This window comes from Macrobrachium nipponense, chromosome 26 (assembly GCF_015104395.2).
Source record: "Macrobrachium nipponense isolate FS-2020 chromosome 26, ASM1510439v2, whole genome shotgun sequence".
Classification (NCBI taxonomy): domain Eukaryota; kingdom Metazoa; phylum Arthropoda; class Malacostraca; order Decapoda; family Palaemonidae; genus Macrobrachium; species Macrobrachium nipponense.
Genome location: NC_087215.1, coordinates 44,299,940 through 44,319,778, shown reverse-complemented (window position 1 = coordinate 44,319,778; position 19,839 = coordinate 44,299,940). Strand labels below are relative to the sequence as shown.

The 19,839-nt window shown below is 42.0% G+C and overlaps 2 protein-coding genes across 3 annotated transcripts in view; one reads left to right on the top strand and one right to left on the bottom strand.

The window, feature by feature from the left end:
* Window positions 1–19,839, top strand: part of LOC135200236 (TSC22 domain family protein 1-like) — a 231,583-nt gene that overhangs the window by 35,524 nt on the left and 176,220 nt on the right. Inside the window, exon 1 of one of the 2 annotated variants that reach the window (XM_064228684.1) lies at window positions 17,710–17,746. The exons of the other annotated variant lie outside the window; for it this stretch is intronic. Coding sequence (XP_064084754.1) covers window positions 17,725–17,746 — 22 coding nt within the window. The 5' untranslated portion in view covers window positions 17,710–17,724. Of the gene's footprint in view, window positions 1–17,709; window positions 17,747–19,839 lie in introns of those variants that run through there. 2 annotated transcript variants of the gene reach the window in all.
* Window positions 8,832–14,489, bottom strand: LOC135199909 (ribosome-binding protein 1-like). The gene is made up of 5 exons (XM_064228029.1): window positions 14,344–14,489; window positions 13,503–13,660; window positions 12,418–12,677; window positions 10,476–11,075; window positions 8,832–9,233 (listed from the first exon to the last, which is right to left on the bottom strand). The coding sequence occupies exons 1-5, from the start codon at window positions 14,487–14,489 to the stop codon at window positions 8,832–8,834; spliced, it is 1,566 nt and encodes a 521-aa protein (XP_064084099.1).

Genomic DNA, 19,839 nt, shown 5'->3' with positions numbered 1-19,839 from the left:
CCATTTGTCCTAAATTTGATGACCTTTAATAATGCGATCCCAGTTGGCTCTGGATATCAGCAAGACCGTTTTTCCAATGGTGATATAATTTGGAATATACTGATGGACGGATATGTCCCGTCCATCTCAGTGACGCATTGATCAGAAGTGCCTGGAACTTCTGTGAATATGAATGAGGTCTAACGATTACCAGAAATGTGCGTTGGTTCCTCAATTAGCTGGACGAAATGGGAGGATACTCAGAACTCGAGAGCAGACCAGCCATGTGTGAAGTTTGAATGGAGGCCCTCGCTGTGCTTTGCACTACAGTCTCCACAGATGACGACTGAAGAAGCTTTAGTATCTTGTGACTGAGCCATAATATGACTCTCCAAAAGAAAGCCATGTACTACTATATAATAGATAGAATCGTCGATATTTGGATTGCGGTCAACAGCAAATACATAAACATGGTAGAACTTTCTGAAAATTGTGAAACATGAGGAACTTATTGTTTTCGAAGGATTGCTATTTGCGGGACACAGGAAAGGGTTGACATGTTGAGTATGTCTATTCCAGTAGAGAATTAATGATACCAGATTCTGTTTATGTAGTGACGATGGAGGATATTTCTCAATGATGGCGTAGAGCGTATATTTTACGTAATATCCGTACATGTTTTGTTCAATGTGAAAGATGGGCGTCTGTCTGTGTCAACTTCCGCGCATTGCACTCACTGTGGATGTAGCAATCCGTTGGCGGAATGAATCCAGCTCACCTGCTGGAAAACAGTTCACTCGAGGCGTCTCTGTAGAGTAGAACTATTATTGTCAAGTGTGAATGGCCCCCATTCAACGTCTTGGCTGCTGGATGAACCACGACCCTTTCCCCCCGAGGCTTCCTGAATTAGAATACTTTGGCTGCTACTTCTTGACCTTCATGGTACACGTATATACTTATTTCTTGTAGACTTACTCTTCTTATACTTGCTTCATCTACACCTCACGCGAGGCATTTAGAACCCCAGTCTTCGTTTTCAGTCCTGTGGTTTTTTCATGTTATCAAGGGAGAAGTACGGTGGCATTCACGTGAAAAGCTTTTCCGTGTCGGAGGGGACGGGACGTCGGTGCTGTAGGTCTCAAGTCCTTCTGTCTCTCGGTCTTCCTTTGCCATGCGATTCATGCGTCGTTCCTGGCCCCCAAGCCAGTGGCCACGACTACAATAGGTACATAATAGTCCTTGGTGTTGGTGAGACCGCCGACTACCGCTGCAATAGCAGTCAATCCTAGATTGGCCTGGCACACCCATATATATATATATATATATATATATATATATATATATATAGTATATTAGATATAGATAGTATAGATAGATAGATAGATAGATAGATAGATAGATAGAATAGATATATGCAGAATAATGGCCGGAAATATTATATATATATGCAGAATAATGGCCGGAAGAAAAGAGGCTTTGGGAGACCGTTTCCTAGGAAAGAAGGAAAACCAAAGCCCTGCAAGGGAGTGCATATTTTTTGCATTTTATGTTCACTCAAATTCGATTCCTAAGACACGTCAAGCTCCTTGCACATTGCATGAGCATTTGCACTACTTCGGCCCGCTCTTTGGTGGCCCTTGTATATATATATTTATATATATAATATATATATATATATATCTATATATATATCATATATATATATTATATTATATAATAAAGATAAATGCCACGAAGGAAAAATAAACGAAGAGTCTGCGAGATCTTTCGACTTAAAATCCCTTTACTGAAGCAGATACTTATGGATTTATCACGTTCCTAACTTTCGTGATTCTGTTATACATATATATATAATATATATATATATATATATATATATAATATATATATATATATATATATATGTGTGTGTGTGTGTGTGTAATATATTTAAATATATATGTATATACTGTATTTATATAATATATTGCAAGAATGGAGAAGTGTATAGCATTATGTTATTTTGTCCTGCATCATCCTGAGAACTGTCCATCACATGGTGATGCAAAGGCCAGCGACCCCATTCACTGTTATTCTTTGTCCTCAGAATCGCCCATTTCATGATAGTATTACCTACTATATCACACGCTTGTGTGTTTGCTGTACCCGTGACTAACTGGATCCTTGTATTTGTCGAGTACCGCTCCCGACTTTGAGCCTGAGGTGCAAAAGTCTTTTCTGGGGATGAAAGTGTGGTGCAAGGTGTGCGTGTATGGTGCAAACCCGTCTGGCAAAACCACTGGATCTATTTCAACCGAACTTGACACTTAGCATCTTAGGTTGTGGGAGGTTCAAATCTGTGATACAGGGGTACTACATACCACGTGGTGGTCATTCAGAAATCATGAAAGTACGGTGGAGTAATTCAAACTACATTCCATAAATGCTGGGTAGAACTTGTTAAACGTACAAGTAGTTTGGATTCAGGTTTGTCCGAGTCGTGGTCCCCGGGGCCGGGAGGTCGTCAAAAAGGTGGTCCTTAGCTTTACAAAGGAATCTGTATGAAGAATATTGTTCGTGTCCTTTGAAGGGAAGGAAGGCGGCTCTGTGAAGCAGGAGACTTCGGTTGGTTTTCTTACGTGCGATAAGTGGAGGTGTGGAACTGACAGACCCTGAGTTGCTTTGGCTCTCTCTCTCTCTCTCTCTCTCTCTCTCTCTCTCTCTCTCTCTAAAATATTGTAGCAAACATTTCGCGAAGTACTGATAACACACATCAGTAGTTTTTCTTTTCTTTCCACACTTTTTCTACACCATCTTCGACAAATGATGACCAACATCTAGGTGCCTGATTAGATGCTTGGGTCAATTAAGGCGTATTGGATGTTTTTGGGAACTTATCCTAAATGGTTGGCCCTTGTCCCGTTGGGGGACCCAATGCTGCTGGTTGGTTACTTAGCTGGTAGCCGAATGTGCTCCTCCCACCATCTTTTATAGCACATTGAAGTAAACTATTTGGATCAAACTTAACTTGTCAGCGCTACTGTCTTGGGTTTTTTTTGCTTCACTTTGATGACATAAGACTTCGAATCGCATTTGATTTCTTTCGGAGCAAATTTCGTCTGAAGGATTCAGCCGAAGGTTTGGTTCACTTATTTTCTGGCGATACCAAAGTCATTTTTCTCAGGTGTTCCGCCCACTGCCATAGAATTCCCTTCTTGGAAGCTGACTAGAAAGGAACTGACTGACGCCACCACGATGCTCCTGCAAATGCCCGCATGCTCTGCTCTCCTCCCTCTCCCAGTGGAGTTAGGTAGCCTCTCTTGCACTCTTTTCTTTATTTATTCATGAGTGATAGTACCTGGGAAGCGGGAGATGGGAATCGGTAAGGAATGGGGAAATAACCCGAGATGAATTCTAATGACCTGGTATTTTGTTGTCGTCAACCAAGAGGAAGCGACCTACCTGGACCGTGTCCTCGGTAGGTATGAGAGGTTCGTAGTTTCTCGGTCATTGCTGCAGTACCACCTACATACGTATGTGTTTTATGAGTATCGAGGTTGTCCTTTTTTCGCTGTTCATTACCATCCAAGGCCATTCGAGGTCCCGCTTTCTCCTGACTTTTTGACCGGGGAATTTTGCTATTGTAGATGTTATTTCTCCCATTGAACTCAAAACAATCTCGGAGAACGCGCCCTCTGCCTGTGTTCCTTTTTTCAAGTGATAATTGGCGAGTATGTCATGAGGAAATCAATGATGATCGTAGGAGGCTCAAGTTAACCATTTTAGCATCTTATAATATTTCTAGTGAGGATAAAATGGTATGCATTCTGTACAGATCATTGTTTCAACAGTATTTGCGTTGGAGCATTTCAAGTTTTATAGGCTGTCTATGATTTGGTCACTTGTTCGATGAGAGAGAGAGAGAGAGAGAGAGAGAGAGAGAGAGAGAGAGAGAGAGAGAGAGAGAGAGAGAGAGAAGTTAACTACTTCAATACTAGTGGACGGAGTGAAATTTTTTGTGTTCATTTTTAAACACGTAAACTTGTCTGTAATTGGTAACACAATATCCAGTTACTGGATGAGGCTTCAACCTTCTTTATATGAAGTGTGTGGTGGAACGCAAATGACCAGTTCAAGTGTTTTCTAGGATGTATAATAAGGTCTTTTTCCAACCAAACGGGAGCCCATATTGAAAGACTGTGTTGGTGTCATTGACCTCCAATCCTTCGGTAGACTTGGCTTCCATTTCGGCAAAGGTGTTTCTGGTTGCTAGTTTCTTGTTTTTGTAAATACTGAATCGTAAGGTAAGGCAAGTAAGAGAATGGAATTGATCGTATGTGGTGGTGTTTCGTTGGTGTTGGGCCAACTGCGTAGGGCACAGAGGGCAGAGGACTCGCAAACGTTGAAAGGCGACTCGTAGTCCTAGCATTGCGTCAGAAGTTCACAGGTTGAGTGCTATACCACCTTTTTTTGTGACGTCAGAGATTTGCTCACTGATAAAACCACCTCTCTCTCTCTCTCTCTTTCTAAGGACGGAAAGCCTAATTTTTCCCCTTTGCTAAGATTATCTTCGATCGAAAGATTGTCGATCGTCAGTCGTATATATATCCAGAAGATTTATGTATGTATGCACGTAAGACACATGCATGCATTGGGGCAAATTATCAAACAGCCCCAAAACGCCAATTTATTGCAGATTAGGTTAGCACAAACAGGAAATGACTCGTATGTGATAAAAAAAGGTATGCAGTGTGAAGAGAAGTGACAAAAGGGTAAATGGAAATGTCCAAAAGGGAATCATTCCCCGAGCAGAAAGAAAGACTCTTGGAAGGAAGGAGATTGGAGTGTCATTTCTTGCAACTGCACCCCTTGCGGAAATGTATTGGAATAGACAAGAAGGAAGGATGACATTCCTTTGCTCATCTGCAAAGGGCCCTGTGGAAGTGAACAGCTGCAAGTCCTCCGAGGTCAGGAGGCAGATCCTTAGGTGGAAAATCTCCCTAATCTGATTTAGTGGGATCTAGGATCTTTGTTTCCGACTCCAGTAGCAATTGAGGCGAGAAACGAACTGGGATGAGAGGCACCAGGCACAGGAACGAACACCCTAGCCTGATTAAGGAACGTTTCTTGGTCCCAGGGGTAGCTAAGCGACTCCCGTAGCGGGGATAGTACCTTACTACAAGTAGTACTGTAGGTACTACTTGTAGTCTATCACCTGAGACTCCAAAATTCTGAGTTCGTTGCCCCCCCCCCCCCCCCCCCCCCCCCCCCCCCCCCCCCCCCCCTATTTACCTCACTTTCTAAGTACCAGTATATAGGATAATGAACGAGTCTGCTGTTCATTTCTGCCTGTTTGCAGGTCAACAGTTATCCTGAAACTGACAAGTCTAATTTCATGATTTGTACGTTTTCCCTGGAGGCGTTTTTGCACAGCAATGAAAAAACAGCATATTTGGTTTTGAAGGTGTTCTCCAAACTAAGCAGTGGAAACTGTTGCATATCTGAAATAAATTGTTTGATTCCTTGCTGAAAACATTTCTAGTAATGATTTTTCCAGAAGTTAATTGGGTTTCATGCTTGTTTCACATTCATAGCTCATGAAATAAAGGAGATATATACTGTAAAAAGATAAATGAATAAACTAACATGTTAGATACAGTCTTTGTGGCTTGGAATAGAACACTTGGTAATATATAATCTTTTCTTGATCAAAATGGGGGAAAAATCTTGATGTACCGAATATATATATATATAAATATCTATAATTTATTGCAAATGGCAAACTGAATAGTACTTTCTCTTCACAGACAGTGATACAGGATACTGAACTTTTCAAACAGAACAACACTTAGCAGGTAAACCTATCAATATGAATTTTCGTTGTTAAAAGTGGTATTCATTTGGCACATTGTCAACGTTGCTGTGTGCAACTGTAGCAAAGCATCATTAAAATATGACATATATCATTTGAATAGTGCGCTAGTCCTCAGTGCCCTCCTCGTCACTCAATATCTGCATTTGTTTCACATGAATGCACAATTCTGTTTGCACATTCCCTGGTGCATTGGCATGCATCAGTACAGGGTAGGTTCAAGCTCCTGCAACAGTTGCAACGTTTGTTCATGCAGGGCGTTTTACAACCACAGCAGGTATATTCCGTCAGTACTTTTGGAGCTGGCCCTTTGTCTGTCCAGTGAGTGGAAAAAGAATCATGAGTCACAAGTCCAGCCATGACCACTTGGACTTGGTTCACAAGGTTCAGGTTTGAGAGCTCATTTCCACAATACTGCTTAGTAGTTGGCTCGTTTTCTGCGCTGCTTCAGGGCATTCTGAGATGGTGGAAGTTGATGTGACTGGTGACTCTTGACACAAAAGAGAAAATACTGGGCTTCATTGACGCTCTCTACATGTCAACATTCAGTAAACCAGGACCGTGTCTCTGACTTTGTTGCTGTTACTTGCTGCTTATCGCTGGCACCAGATGGATCTGGTGGAGGTTCACAAGTGTGAACTCTGCGTTGTATGAGGATGCCATTTGTACAGTGCTTGGCATTTGGCCTAGATTATATATCTAATTCCATTCCGTAACCAAGTGACGTATAGTAAAAGAGCTAGACAAAAGATGCTGGAATGAACCCGGCTGGCAAGGATAAACCATTTCTCCCTCCCAGCAGACGGCAATGCCACTGTCCAGTTCATCGGTGCTCAGTTTAGATGTACAAATATACATGCATTAGCGATATATATATATATATATATATTATATATATATATATATATATATATATATATATACATATATATATATGTATGTATGTATGTATTTGCATGAGTGATATTAAATGTATTATCTAATGATAGTGCAATTGAATTACTCTCGTTCAAGTTTTGAAGGTACTAATTGTCCTTGGAGAGACCAATTGCGGGGAAAGCTTTAAAACATCTGCAGTCAGCAATTAACCAGATTATAAAAATGAAATTTTACGCTTCATCATAGAAATAGCTGCCACCTACACTTCCAAGGGAACGCGATAACATGGGTACTGTAGAGTAGATGTTATGATTACTCTTGTAGACGTGGATTCCTGAGAGAGAGAGAGAGAGAGAGAGAGATCTTCTTTTGTGCCAACTACCCATGACTATCTTAGCGGTCTGTGGCTGCCAGGGAAAGTCCTCAAAAATAAAAATAGACTCCCATGGTTGTTGAAACGCTCCAACCAGCCCCACCTCCAGAATCTGACACTTTCTTCCTTATTCGATACTTTATGTCAAATTCCGATAACCTGTAACATTTTCGATTTCTTCAATAAATCGCTCTTGGGGACAAACATCCTACTAAAGGGAAATTTCCTCTCTCTCTCTCTCTCTCTCTACACACACACATTTTACGTATATATATATAATATATATATATATATATATATATATATATATATATATATATATATATATATATATATATATATATATATATATGTGTGTGTGTGTGTGTGTGTGTGTGTGTGTAGAGAGAGAGGGAGAGAGCGAGATTTCCGCTAGAGAGAGAGAGAGAGAGGGAAATTTCATTTAGTAGGATGTTTGTCCCCAAGAGCGATTTATTGAAGAAATCGAAAATGTTACAGGTTATCGGAATTTGACATAAAGTATCGAATAAGGAAGAAAGTGTCAGATTCTGGAGGTGGGCTGGTTGGAGCGTTTCAACAGCATGGGAGTCTATTTTTATTTTTGAGGACTTTCCCTGGCAGCCACAGACCGCTAAGATAGTCATGGGTAGTTGGCACAAAAGAAGATTCTCTCTCTCTCTCTCTCTCTCTCAGGAATCCACGTCTACAAGAGTAATCATAACATCTACTGTACAGTACATGTTATCACATTGCCCTTGGAAGTTGTAGGTGGCAGCTATTCTATGATGATGCGTAACATTTTATTTTTATAATCTGGTTAATTGCTGACTGCAGATGTTTTATATATATATAGTATATATATATATATATATATTATATATATATATATATATATATATATATATATATATATATATATATATATATATATATATATATATATATATATATAATATTTATATATATATATATATAGGAACTGCACATCATCATCAGTACGCCAAATGCCTTATGAACGATCTACCAATCGTTTATATTCCTTTCCCGCTTCACCTTTCTGCAACCTTCCTGCGACTCTCCATTCCTGCTTCACCTTTTCTGCGACTCTCCTTTTCTGCTCCACCTTTCTGTGACTCGCCTTTCCTCCTTCACCTCTTTGCGACTCTCCTTTCCTGCTTCACCTCTCTGCGACTCTCCTTTCCTACTTCACCTCTCTGCGACTCTCCTTTCCTGCTTCACCTTCCTGCGACTCTCCTTTTCTGCTTCACCTCTCTGCGACTCTCCTTTCTGCTTCACCTTCCTGCGACTCTCCTTTTCTGCTTCACATCTCTGCGACTCTCCTTTCCTGCTTCACATCTCTGCGACTCTCCTTTCCTGCTTCACCTTTTCTGTGACTCACCTTTCTTGCTTCACCTTTTCTGCGACTCTCCTTTCCTGCTTCACCTTCCTGAGCTTTCCCTTTTCCTGCAACTCCTCCGACTCCTCCTTTCCTGCTTCACCTCTGTTCACCTCGCGACTCTCCTCTTCACTTTCTGCACTTCCTTTCCTGCTTAACTTGCTCCTTTTCTGCTTCCACCTTTTTTTCTTGTGAGTTCCTTTCCTGCTTCACCTTTTTTTTTTCGCCTTCACCTTTTCTGCTTCACCTTTTCTGCGACTTTCCTTTCCTGCTTCACCTTTTTTGTGACTTCTTTCTGCTCTCCACCTTTTCTGCGACTCTCCTTGCCTCCCCTTTTTGTGATTCCTTTCTCTTCACCTTTTCTGCGACTCTTCTTTCTGCTTCCCTTTTCTGCGCTTTCCTTTCCTCTTCACTCTACCTCCTCTCTTCACCTTTTCTCTCCTTTTTGCTTCACCTTTTCGCGACTTTTCCTTTCCTGCTTCACCTTTTCTGCGACTCTCCTTTCCTGCTTCACCTTTTCTGCGACTCTCCTTTCCTGCTTCACCTTTTCTGCGACTCTCCTTTCCTGCTTCACCTTTTCTGCGACTCTCCTTTCCTGCTTCACCTTTTCTGTGACTCTCCTTTCCTGCTTCACCTTTTCTGCGACTCTCCTTTCCTGCTTCACCTTTTCTGCGACTCTCCTTTCCTGCTTCACCTTTTCTGCGACTTCTTTCCTGCTTCACCTTTTCGCGACTCTTTCTTTTCCTTTGCTTCACCTTTTCTTTGTGACTTCTTTTCCTTTCCTGCTTTCACCTTTTTCTGCGACTCTCCTTCCTGCTTCAACCTTTTTCTGGCGACTCCTCCTTTTCTGCTTCACCTTTTTCTGTGACTTCTCCTTTTCCTGCTTCACTCTGCTTATTTTCTTCACTGCTAACTCTCCTTTCCTGCTTCACCTTTTTTCTGCGACTCCCTTCCTTTTCCTGCTTCACCTTTTCCTGCGACTCTCCTTCCTTTGCTTCCTTGTTTTCCTGTTCACCTTTTCTCTCTTTTCTTTCTGCTTCACTTCCTTTCCTCTTTCCTCTTCCTTCCTTTTCCTGCTTCGCCTTTTCCTTTCCACTCCACCCTTTCCTGCTTCAAACCTTTCTGCGAACTTTTCTCCTTTCCTGCTTCACCTTTTCTGCGACTTTCCTTTCCTGCTTCACCTTTTCTGTCGTTCCTTTCTCCTTTCCTTTTCTTCAACCTTTTCTGCGACTCTCCTTTTCCCTGCTTTCAACCTTTTTCTTGCCCGACCTGTTTCCTTTCCCGCTTCACCTTTTTTCCCTGCGACTCTTTGGGTTTTCCTGCTTCCCTGTTTTCCTTGTGAATCTCCTTTCCTGCTTGTGCGATTTCCTTTCCTTAACCCTTTTTTTTTGCGCCTTTCCTTTCCTCCTGCTTCACCTTTTCTGTGCTCCTTCCTTTCCTGCTTCACACCTTTTTCTGCACTTTCCCTTTGTTCCTGCTTTCCACCTTTTTTCTGTGACTCTCCTTTTCCTGCTTCACCTTTTCTTGCGACTTTCCTTTCCTGTTCCCTTTTCTTTTCTGTGACTTTCCTTTCCTTTGCTGCCTTCCCTTTTCTTGTACTCCTTTTCCTGCTTCACCTTTTCTTTTGCGACTTTCCTTTCCCTGCTTCACCTTTTTCTGTGACTTCCTTTTACCTGCTTCACTTTTCTGCAACTTTCCTTTCCTCTGCTTCCCCTTTTTCTGTGCCCTCCTTTACCCTGCTTCATTCCTTTCCTTTTTCTTCACTTTCCTTTCCTGCTTCCATCCTTTTCTGTGACTTTCCTTTCTCTTCACCTTTTCTGTGACTCTCCTTTCCTGCTTCACCTTTTTCTGCGCTTTCCTTTTCCTGCTTCACCTTTTTCTGTGACTTCTTTTCCTTCTTCCAACCTTTCACACCTTTTCACGCTTCCTTTCCTGCTTCACCTTTTCTGTTGTTCTTTTCTGCCGTCTCTTCCCTTTCCTGCTTGTCCTTTTCTCACCTTTTCTTTCGCTTCTCCTTTTCCTGCTTCTCCAAACCTTTCCTTTTGCTTCACCTTTTTTCTCCTTTCCTCTTCCTTTTCCTTCGAACTCCTCCTTTCCTGCTTACCTTTTTCTGCGAACTTTCTTTCCCTTTCCTTCTTTCCTTTTTCTGCGAACTTCTCCTTTTCCTGCTTACCTTTTCTCCTTTCCTTCCCTTTCCTTTCTTTTCTTTTCTGCGACTCTTCCTTTCCTGCTTCACCTTTTCTTGGCGACCTCCTTTCCTTTGCTTTCAACCCTTTTTTCTTGCGACCTCTCCTTTTCACTGCTTCACCTTTTCTGCGACTCTCCTTTCGCTGCTTCAACCTTTTCTGCGACTCTCCTTTCCCTGCTTTAACCTTTTCTGCGAACTCACTTCCTTGTCCTGCTTCACCTTTTCTGCGACTCTCCTTTCCTGACTTCCCCCACCTTTTCTGCGACCTCTCCTTTCCTGCTTTCACCTTTTCTGCGAACTCTTTCCATTTTCCTGCTTCCTTTTTCTGCGATCTCCTTTTCTGCTTCACCTTTTCTGTGACTCTCCTGTCCTGCTTCACCTTTTCTTGCGATCCTTTCCTTTCGCTCACCTTTTCTGCGACTCTCCCTTTCCTGCTTTAACCTTTTCTGCGACTTTTCTCCTTTCCTGCTTCACCTTCTGCGGACTCTTTTCCTTTTGCCTTACACTTTGCTTGCGACCCTTTTATCCTTTCCTGCTTCACCTTTCTGCGACTCTCCTTTCCATGCTTCACCTTTTCGCGGACTCCTTTCCTGCTTTACATTTTGAGTGCGACTCTCCTTTAATGCCTTCACCTTTTCTGTGACTTCTCCTTTCCCGCTTCACCACTTTTGTCTGTGACTCCTTGTAACCCTGCCTTCCACCTTTGTCAGCGACTCCTTTCCTGCTTCACCTTTTTATGCGACTTTCCTTTTCCTGCTTCACCTTTCTGTGACCTCTCCTTTTACCTGCTTAACTTTCAGACCGACTTTTCCTTTCTGCTTCACCTTTCTGCGACTCTCTTTCCTTGCTGCACCTTTTCCAGCGACTTTACCTCCTTTCCTGCTTCCAACCTTTTCTGCGACTCTCCTTTCCTGCTTCCCTTGTCTGCGAACTCTCCTTTCCTGCTTGCACCTTTTCTGCCGAAACTTCCTTTTTTTTTTTTTTTTTTTTTTTTACTTTTTGCCTTTCCCTTTTTCTGCGACCTTCACCTTTCTGCGATCTCCTTTCCTTAGCCTTTACCGTTTTTGCTGCGACTACCTTTCCGTTTCCTGCTTCACCCTTTTCTGCGACTCTCCTTTCCTGCTTTACCTTTTCTGCGACCTTCTTTTTCCTGGCTTCACCTTTTCTGCCGACTATCCTTTCCGCTTTTACCTGTTCGCGACTTCTCCTTTCCTGCTTCACCTTTTTCTGCGACTTCCTTTCCTGCTTCCACCTTTCTGCGACTCCTTCCTTCCTGCTTCACCTTTTCTTCTGCGAACTCTTCCTTTCCTGCTTCACCTTTTCTGCGGACTTTATCCTTTTTCTTGCTTCACCTTTTCTGCGACATCTCCTTCCTGCTTCCACCTTTTCCGCGGACTCTCCTTTCGACTTCACCTTTTTCTGCCGGACTGTATCCTTCCTTTGCCTTCACCTTTCGGCGACTTATCCTTTTTCTGCTTCACCTTTTCTGGACTTCTCCTTTTCCGCTCACCTTTTCCTGCGACCCTCCTTTCCGTTCACCTTTTGTTCTGCGACTTCCTTTCATGCTTTACCTTTTCTGCGACTCTCCTTTCCGCTTCACCTTTTTTCTGCGGACTCTCCTTTCCTGCTTCACCTTCGCGACTCTCCTTTCCTGCTTCACCTTTTTGCGACTCTACCTTTCTCTGCTTCACCTTTCTGCGGACTCTCCTTTCTGTTCAACTTTTCTGACGACTCTACCTTTCCTGCTTCACCTTTTCTGCGACTTTCCTTTCCTGCTTCACCTTTTCTGCGAATATCCTTTCTGCTTCACCTTTTCTGTGACTCTCCTTTCCTGCTTCACCTTTTCTGCGACTCTCCTTTCCTGCTTCACCTTTTCTGCGACTCTCCTTTCCTGCTTCACCTTTTCTGCGACTCTCCTTTCCTGCTTCACCTTCCTGCGACTCTTTTCCTGCTTCACCTTTTCTGCGAACTCTCCTTTTCACTGCTTCACCTTTTCTGCGACTCTCCTTTCCTGTTCACCTTTCTGCGACTCCTTTCCTGCTTTACCTTTCTGCGCACTCTCCTTTCCTGGCTTCACCTGTGTCTGTGACTCTCCTTTCTGATTCACCTTTTCTGCGGACTTCTCCTTTCCTGCTTCACCTTTTCTGTGACTTCCTTTCCGTTCACCTTTTCTGTGACCTCCTTTCCTGCTTCACCTTTTCTGCGACTCTCCTTTCCTGCTTCACCTTTTCTGTGACTCGCCTTCCTTGCTTCACCTTTTCTGCACTACTCCTTTCCTGCTTCACCTCTTCTGTGACTTCTCTATCCTGCTTCACCTTTTCTGCGACTCTCCTTTCCTGCTTCACCTTTTCTGTGACTCTCCTTTCCTGCTTCACCTTTTCTGTGACTCTCCTTTCCTGCTTCACCTTTTCTGCGACTCTCCTTTCCTGCTTCACCTTTTCTGCGACTCTCCTTTCCTGCTTCTCCTTTCCTTTTCCTGCTTTACCTTTCGTGACCTTTCTACTTTCCTGTCTTCACCTTTTCTGTGACTCTCCTTTTCCTGCCTTCACCACTTTTCTGCGACTCTTTCCTTTTTCCCCCTGCTTTCACCTTTTCTGACGACTCCTTTCCTTTTGCCTGCTTCAACCTTTTCTGTGGACTCTCCTTTCCTGCTTCACCTTTTCTGCGGACTCTCCATTTTCCTGCTTCACCTTTTCTCAGGACTTCCATTTCCTGCTTCACCTTTTCTGGACCTTCCCATTTCCTGCTTCACCTTTTCTCGCGACTCTCCTTTTCCTGCTTCAACCTTTTCCTGTGACTCTCCTTTCCTAGCCTTTCCACCTTCTGGCGATTCTACCTTTTCCTGCTTGACCTTTTTGTGACCTTTCCTTTCCTGCTTCACCTTTTCTGTGACTCTCCTTTCCTGCTTCACCTTTTCTGTGACTCTCCTTTCCTGCTTCACCTTTTCTGTGACTCTCCTTTCCTGCTTCACCTTTTGCGACTTCTCCTCCTTTGCTTCACCTTTTCGCGACTCTCCTTTTCCTGTTCACTCTGTGAGTCTGCGTCACCTTTTCTTGCTTCACCTTTTCTGCGACTCTCCTTTCCTGCTTAACTTTTCCTGGACTTTTCTCCTTTCCTGCTTCAACCTTTTTGTGACTCTCCTTTTCCTGCTTCATTTTCCTCCTGCTCAACCTTTGTCTGTTGGACTCTCCTTTCCTGCTTCACCTTTTCTGCACCGACTCTCCTCTGACTTCTTTTACCGGATTTTCTCCTTTCCGGCTTCACCTTTTCTGTGAACTCCCTCCGACTTTTCAGTTTCCTGCTTCACCTTTTCTGACTCTCCTTTTCCATGCCTTCACCTTTTCGTGACTTCTCCTTTCCTGCCTTCACCTTTTCTGCGACTCTCCTTTCCTCCCGTTCACCCCTTTTCTGCGGACTCTGCGACTCTCCTACCTTTTTGCTTCAACCTTTTCTCCCCCAGCACGACTCTCCTTTCCTGCTTCACCTTTTCTGGACTCCCTTTCCTGCTTCACCTTTCTGCGACTCCTGCGGAACTCCTTTCACTAACCCCTTTCCTGCTTCACCTTTTCTGCGACTCTCCTTTCCTGCTTCACCTTTTCTGGACTGTGATTCTTTCCTGCTTCACCTTTCTTTTGCGGACTTCTCCTTTCCAGGCCTTACCTTTTCTGCCGGTTTACTCTCCTTTTCCTGCTTCACCTTTTCGTGACTCTCCTTTCCATGCTTCACCTTTTTGCGACTCTCCTTTGTGCTTCCCACTCTGTGACCTTCTCCTTTCCTGCTTCACCTTTCTGTGACTGTCCTTTCCTGCTTCATATTTTTCCATGTCTGTAGCTTTTCTTGTTTTGCCTTTTCTGTAAATCTTGTTTCTTGCTTCACCTTGTCTATTACGCTCATTTCTTGCTTCTTGTCAATAACTGTTCTATCTTGATTTTCCTTATATGGAACTCTCTTTTATTGTTTCACCATGTTGGCAATTCGCCATTCATTATATCTTCTTATAAATTTTATTCTTGTTTCTCATTGTCTTAAGACTCCCCTTTCTTGCTTCTTTTATTCCAAGACTACTTTTGTTTTTTCACCTTGTCCATGACTCTTCCTTCTTGCTTCATCTCTCTATGATTGTCCTTTTTGCTTCTCCTGTCCACGACTCTCCTTTCATCAAAACCTGTTGCGTTTTATCTCTAATATTCAAGATTGTCGTAGTGATTCTCTCTCGATCTTTTGAATACTCGATTTTATTCTTAAGACATCGATATTAACGTTCACTTCTCCTTAGTCCTAGCTTCCACATACCCTCAAAGCCTGCTCTTGCTCATTTCCTCCAAATAAACTTCCAATTGTTTCACTAGCTTCTATCTCCAGTTTTGTATCCTTGATAGACAAGAATTATTCCACACCATCGCATCTTATCTCACAACTTGGGCTGCGAATTAGCCTTCTAAAGCTTTAAATAGTGCAGCTTTGATATATGTGACAATTGGAAGCACTAGAGCTACCACAACCAGCTATGCCGTTTATTCTTGACAACATTGGTTTTTAGCACTGTTACCATAAGCAGTTCTTTTGATTTTTTACGTTATTTATGATTTAATGATAAGAATGCGTATTTTCCGCTGTAGAATTATTTTCTGTGACGTTGAAAAAACTACACGTCACTAGCTTAACAAAGTATTTTTGACGAATAAAATAAAGGATTTCAATAAAATTCAGTTCAACAAATAATAAAACATAAAAAGGCAAAATGAAGAATTTTATTCTCAGTGCCGTGGCCTGTGGTCGGAAAAGCCACGGAGGGTTGCCAGATGTCACCAGAAAAGCACACTAGTAGACGAAATTCCCCAAAACAGCAACCCTGACCACAGCTGGCTTTATCTTGTGAAGTGACATAATCAGTTCTTCAGCAAGTTAAAGAAACAAACCCTTCTCAATAGCAAAATTTTGTAAACAATTTTGTAAACAATTGGAGAATTCAGGAGCACATAAGCAAAAAGGGAATGCCATTTGGGTCTAATAAAGGATTCTTAATTTCACGCGACTGAAAAGTTGAACTAGTCGGGAAAATACAAATGATGCATAATGAGTTTCTGAAGGCTTTTGTTTGTTATTAATTGGAATGTTTTCCTCTGCTGAGAGTGGGTGAACTATCTGGTTCGAGCAAAGGAGGACCTTTGATTCTTCGATAAAGTAGCCTTCAATTATGTTCCAGAGGGCGTTTCTTTTACTGTTGGATATTTTTCCTTTTCCATATATTATTACAAGCCTCCTGTTTCTCTGCATTTGTCACTGGACGCAGCTATCCTCAATATGATCATTCAGCGGATAAAAGGGAATTCATCTGTTGTTATGTTGGGACGTTTCCCAAAGGAATTATTGATTCCTCTTCTGTTAGGCCTGGACCACATCAGAAGTGGAACAGCTTGCTCAGTTGGAATCCTGAAAGAAACCAAAGCAGAAGTGGAACAGCTTGCTCAGTTGGAATCCTGAAAGAAACCAAAGCAGAAGTGGAACAGCTTGTGCAGTTGGAATCCTGAAAAAAACCAAAGCAGAAGTGGAACAGCTTGTGCAGTTGGAATCCTGAAAGAGACCAAAGCAGAAGTGGAACAGCTTGTGCAGTTGGAATCCTTGTAGGAATCCTGAAGGAAACCAAAGCAGAAGTGGAACAGATTGCGCAGTTGGAACCTGAAAGAAACCAAAGCAGAAGTGGAACCGCTTGTGCAGTTGGAATCCTGAAAGAAACCAAAGCAGAAGTGGAACAGCTTGCGCAGTTGGAATCCTGAAAGAAACCAAAGCAGAAGTGGAACAGCTTGCGCAGTTGGAATCCTGAAAGAAACCAAAGCAGAAGTGGAACAGCTTGCGCAGTTGGAATCCTGAAAGAAACCAAAGCAGAAGTGGAACAGCTTGTGCAGTTGGAATCCTGAAAGAAACCACAGCAGAAGTGGAACAGCTTGCGCAGTTGGAATCCTGAAAGAAACCAAAGCAGAAGTGGAACAGCCTGCGCAGTTGGAATCCTGAAAGAAACCAAAGCAGAAGTGGAACAGCTTGTGCAGTTGGAATCCTGAAAGAAACCACAGCGGGGAATACTAATGCAGGCAGTTACCTGGTTTGTATAATATGGACTCATTTACTATTTGCCAATTGGTAGTAGAAACGAAATTCAATTAATCTTTTGGTGAACATTGAAATCGACACTAGCACAAATGTGGTGTCTACCATCTTGTATCAGCCAGAGAAGACGTTCAAAAAGTGTTGTCAAAGTCTACATCGTGGTAGGTGGCTTTCGGATGAAAGGTGTTATTCCTGTTGCAACCTCTATTGATCATTTGAACCCTTGCGTCATATCAAGAATTTTCAAACTACTACTCCATCTCACACCTATCTTGTTTTCCTTTCATGTCTGTCATTGTGGTCTACTATTGTTTTCTTGGCCAAATTTATGATCTTACTGCGAAGACTGAGTACTAGTAACATATTAGGTGCACTCTGGAATCCCCTCAAACACATCCTGTGGTTCACACAAAACTGTCTCTCATATGGAAATTTGTAGGAATAATCTTGAACCAAGATTTGCTGGATGAACGAACAACAGGCTTAGCCTTATTTTTACGAAGTGCTCCTGGAATGTGCAGTACTGATCATACGTTTTTCTTTTCCTTTAGAATTCGTGGGGTAAAGTCATATCATATGATAACGGCACTTCTTGCTAGGATCTGACCATGTTTTGCTCACTTTGCCAAACCTGAAAAAAGGATTTTTTTTTTTTTTTTTTTTTTTATTAATTCTGTGTATCGAGGTGTGTTGTAGAGTGCTTTTACCCCAACATTTACGAGTTTACATATCATAAAAGTGTAGTATTCACTGAGGTACTCATTTTTCTACTTGAAAAAAATGAGTTATTTTAGGAAGGTAGTTTGATGTCAAGCAAATTCACAAATTGAATTATACTGAAAGGTAGAAGGTGCAAAGTTTCATGAATGTAACAGCAGTCAATGAAAACTTCGAATGTTGCTCTGATCAATTTCTGTCTTTTCAGGTGAGTCATTCGAACTCGCGTGTTTCAAATGACGCCGGATCAGCAAGAAGGTAAGTTCTGATTCTGAGATGTATTTCTGACTGACTGACTGACCGGCTGACCGACCTAGTACCTATCCAGTTTCGAAATCGAGTCTCCAACCTTTGCGATGAGGTTTTCCCCTTCACCGTCTCCGAGTTTCTGCGGAAGAGGCGATGAGAGTGAATGACTGGGAGGGAGGTAGGGAGGGGTAGTGATCAGATTCAGTTTCTCGATGTAGGAAATAAAAGGTCAAAACAGAATTCTTAACAGGTGAAACAGGAAAGGTATATGAGTTGTGAAGTAAGTGAAACTATTTTGCAAGATTTTTTATTTTGGTTATTTTTGTAGAATTTAAAGTATGTATGTATATGCATATATGACTTATGTATGATTATTTATTTATATATTTAATTGTTTATTCTGTATCGAGTGTTTCGCCTATGAAGAATCTGGTTGTTGTGTGATAATCGCGAGACCATGCATGATGTTAGTAGTTGGGTTTGCAGTGGTAGAATTGAAGCGCCTGCTGTTGCTGTAGCTGAAAGGAGAAGGCGGCTACCCATTACCTACCCTCAATTGCCTGTTGTAGGTTTTGGGACCGAAGCAGTGCACAGGACCAGTCCTGGAGGAGAAAGAGAGAGTTTTTTGTCATTTCCACCATCTGTAAAGGTAGCGAGCGAAGATTTGACTCAAGAAGCCGAAGTGCCATTTGACTTCCTTTTTCTTCCCTTTCATTTTGCCTCCAGTATTTGAACATTGAGATTGCAGTCAATCTCGTCTCACCTGAAAGTCTCGAGAATCCCTTTTCAATATTGATATGCGTTCAATTTGGTTGAGGCTGGACATCATCATCCAGTGGGTTTCAAGGCTGACTTTCTTCACTCCGAGTCAGATCTTGAGATGAAATCTGTCAGTCAGGAGTAAAATGATTCCAGTTCTGTCTTCGCCGTTGAATGCTCGGCATTGGAGGGACCGCGGCTCCATTCTCCCCCTTTTATAGTGACTGCTTTTGAACCATCATATTGCATTGGTGAGTTGTATGATTCCGGCAGAATGTTTTGGGGGTGGAGAGGTCCTCAGTGCCTGGCCGTCGTTGTTCAGTGTTGCGAAATTGCGAAAGGAAAACAACGAGGGTGAGGATGAGCCCCTCGGCCTGGGTGCTCGCTCGCTAGCTGGGAGTCGTCGAGTGAGGTCGGGAGGCGAAATGAATCCGGTTTGAATCGGTCGGCCATCATGGCCGTCTGCCAGCCCGCAGCTGATGTCGCTTTCTGTAGTAGTAAGTAGTAAGCGTGTTGGCACCTTCAAACTACCTACTCAAGGATACCCCGAGGAAGTGGTTTCATTTCGACACCGGTTAATGAGCTTTACTCCACTCCACTCTACTTAGGTTCATCCAACATAAGAAACCATTCACAAAATTGTAAAACATATATCGATAGAAGCGATTTCCGTATCACAGGCCAAACAAGCAAAGTATATGAACTGACCATCCTTGAATCGTTACTTATTAAACAACTGGTTCCCCGATTAAATACCCAGGCCTCCTCTACACAACTGTTTTGCACCTGTCTCTAAACACCAAGCGCTAAGGTTATCAACCCCATTTATTTTTAAATATATCCACTATCCACTTATACATCTAACCAGTGCCTTATATAATATATCTATCGATATATATATATATATATATATATATATATATATATATATATGGGATACAATCCACAATGAAGTAAATTCCTCTTGTAGTTTAAAATATATATATTACTTGTATAGGATTAAAGCTTTCGACCATCAACTGTGGTCTTGTTCACTAAAGTCACTTTAGTGAACAAGACCACAGTTGATGGTCGAAAGCTTTAATCCTATACAAGTAATATATATTTTTTAAACTACAAGAGGAATTTACTTCATTGTGGATTGTATCCCCATTTACTTAGAGGTACGACATAGTACCTGGCTTCTGCATATATATATATATATATATATATATATATGAATTTTAAAAATCCAGTATCTATATATATATATATATATATAGATAGATATATATATAATATAGATCTTATATATATACCTATATATATATATATAAGGTAAGCAGAGATAGGATCTATATATA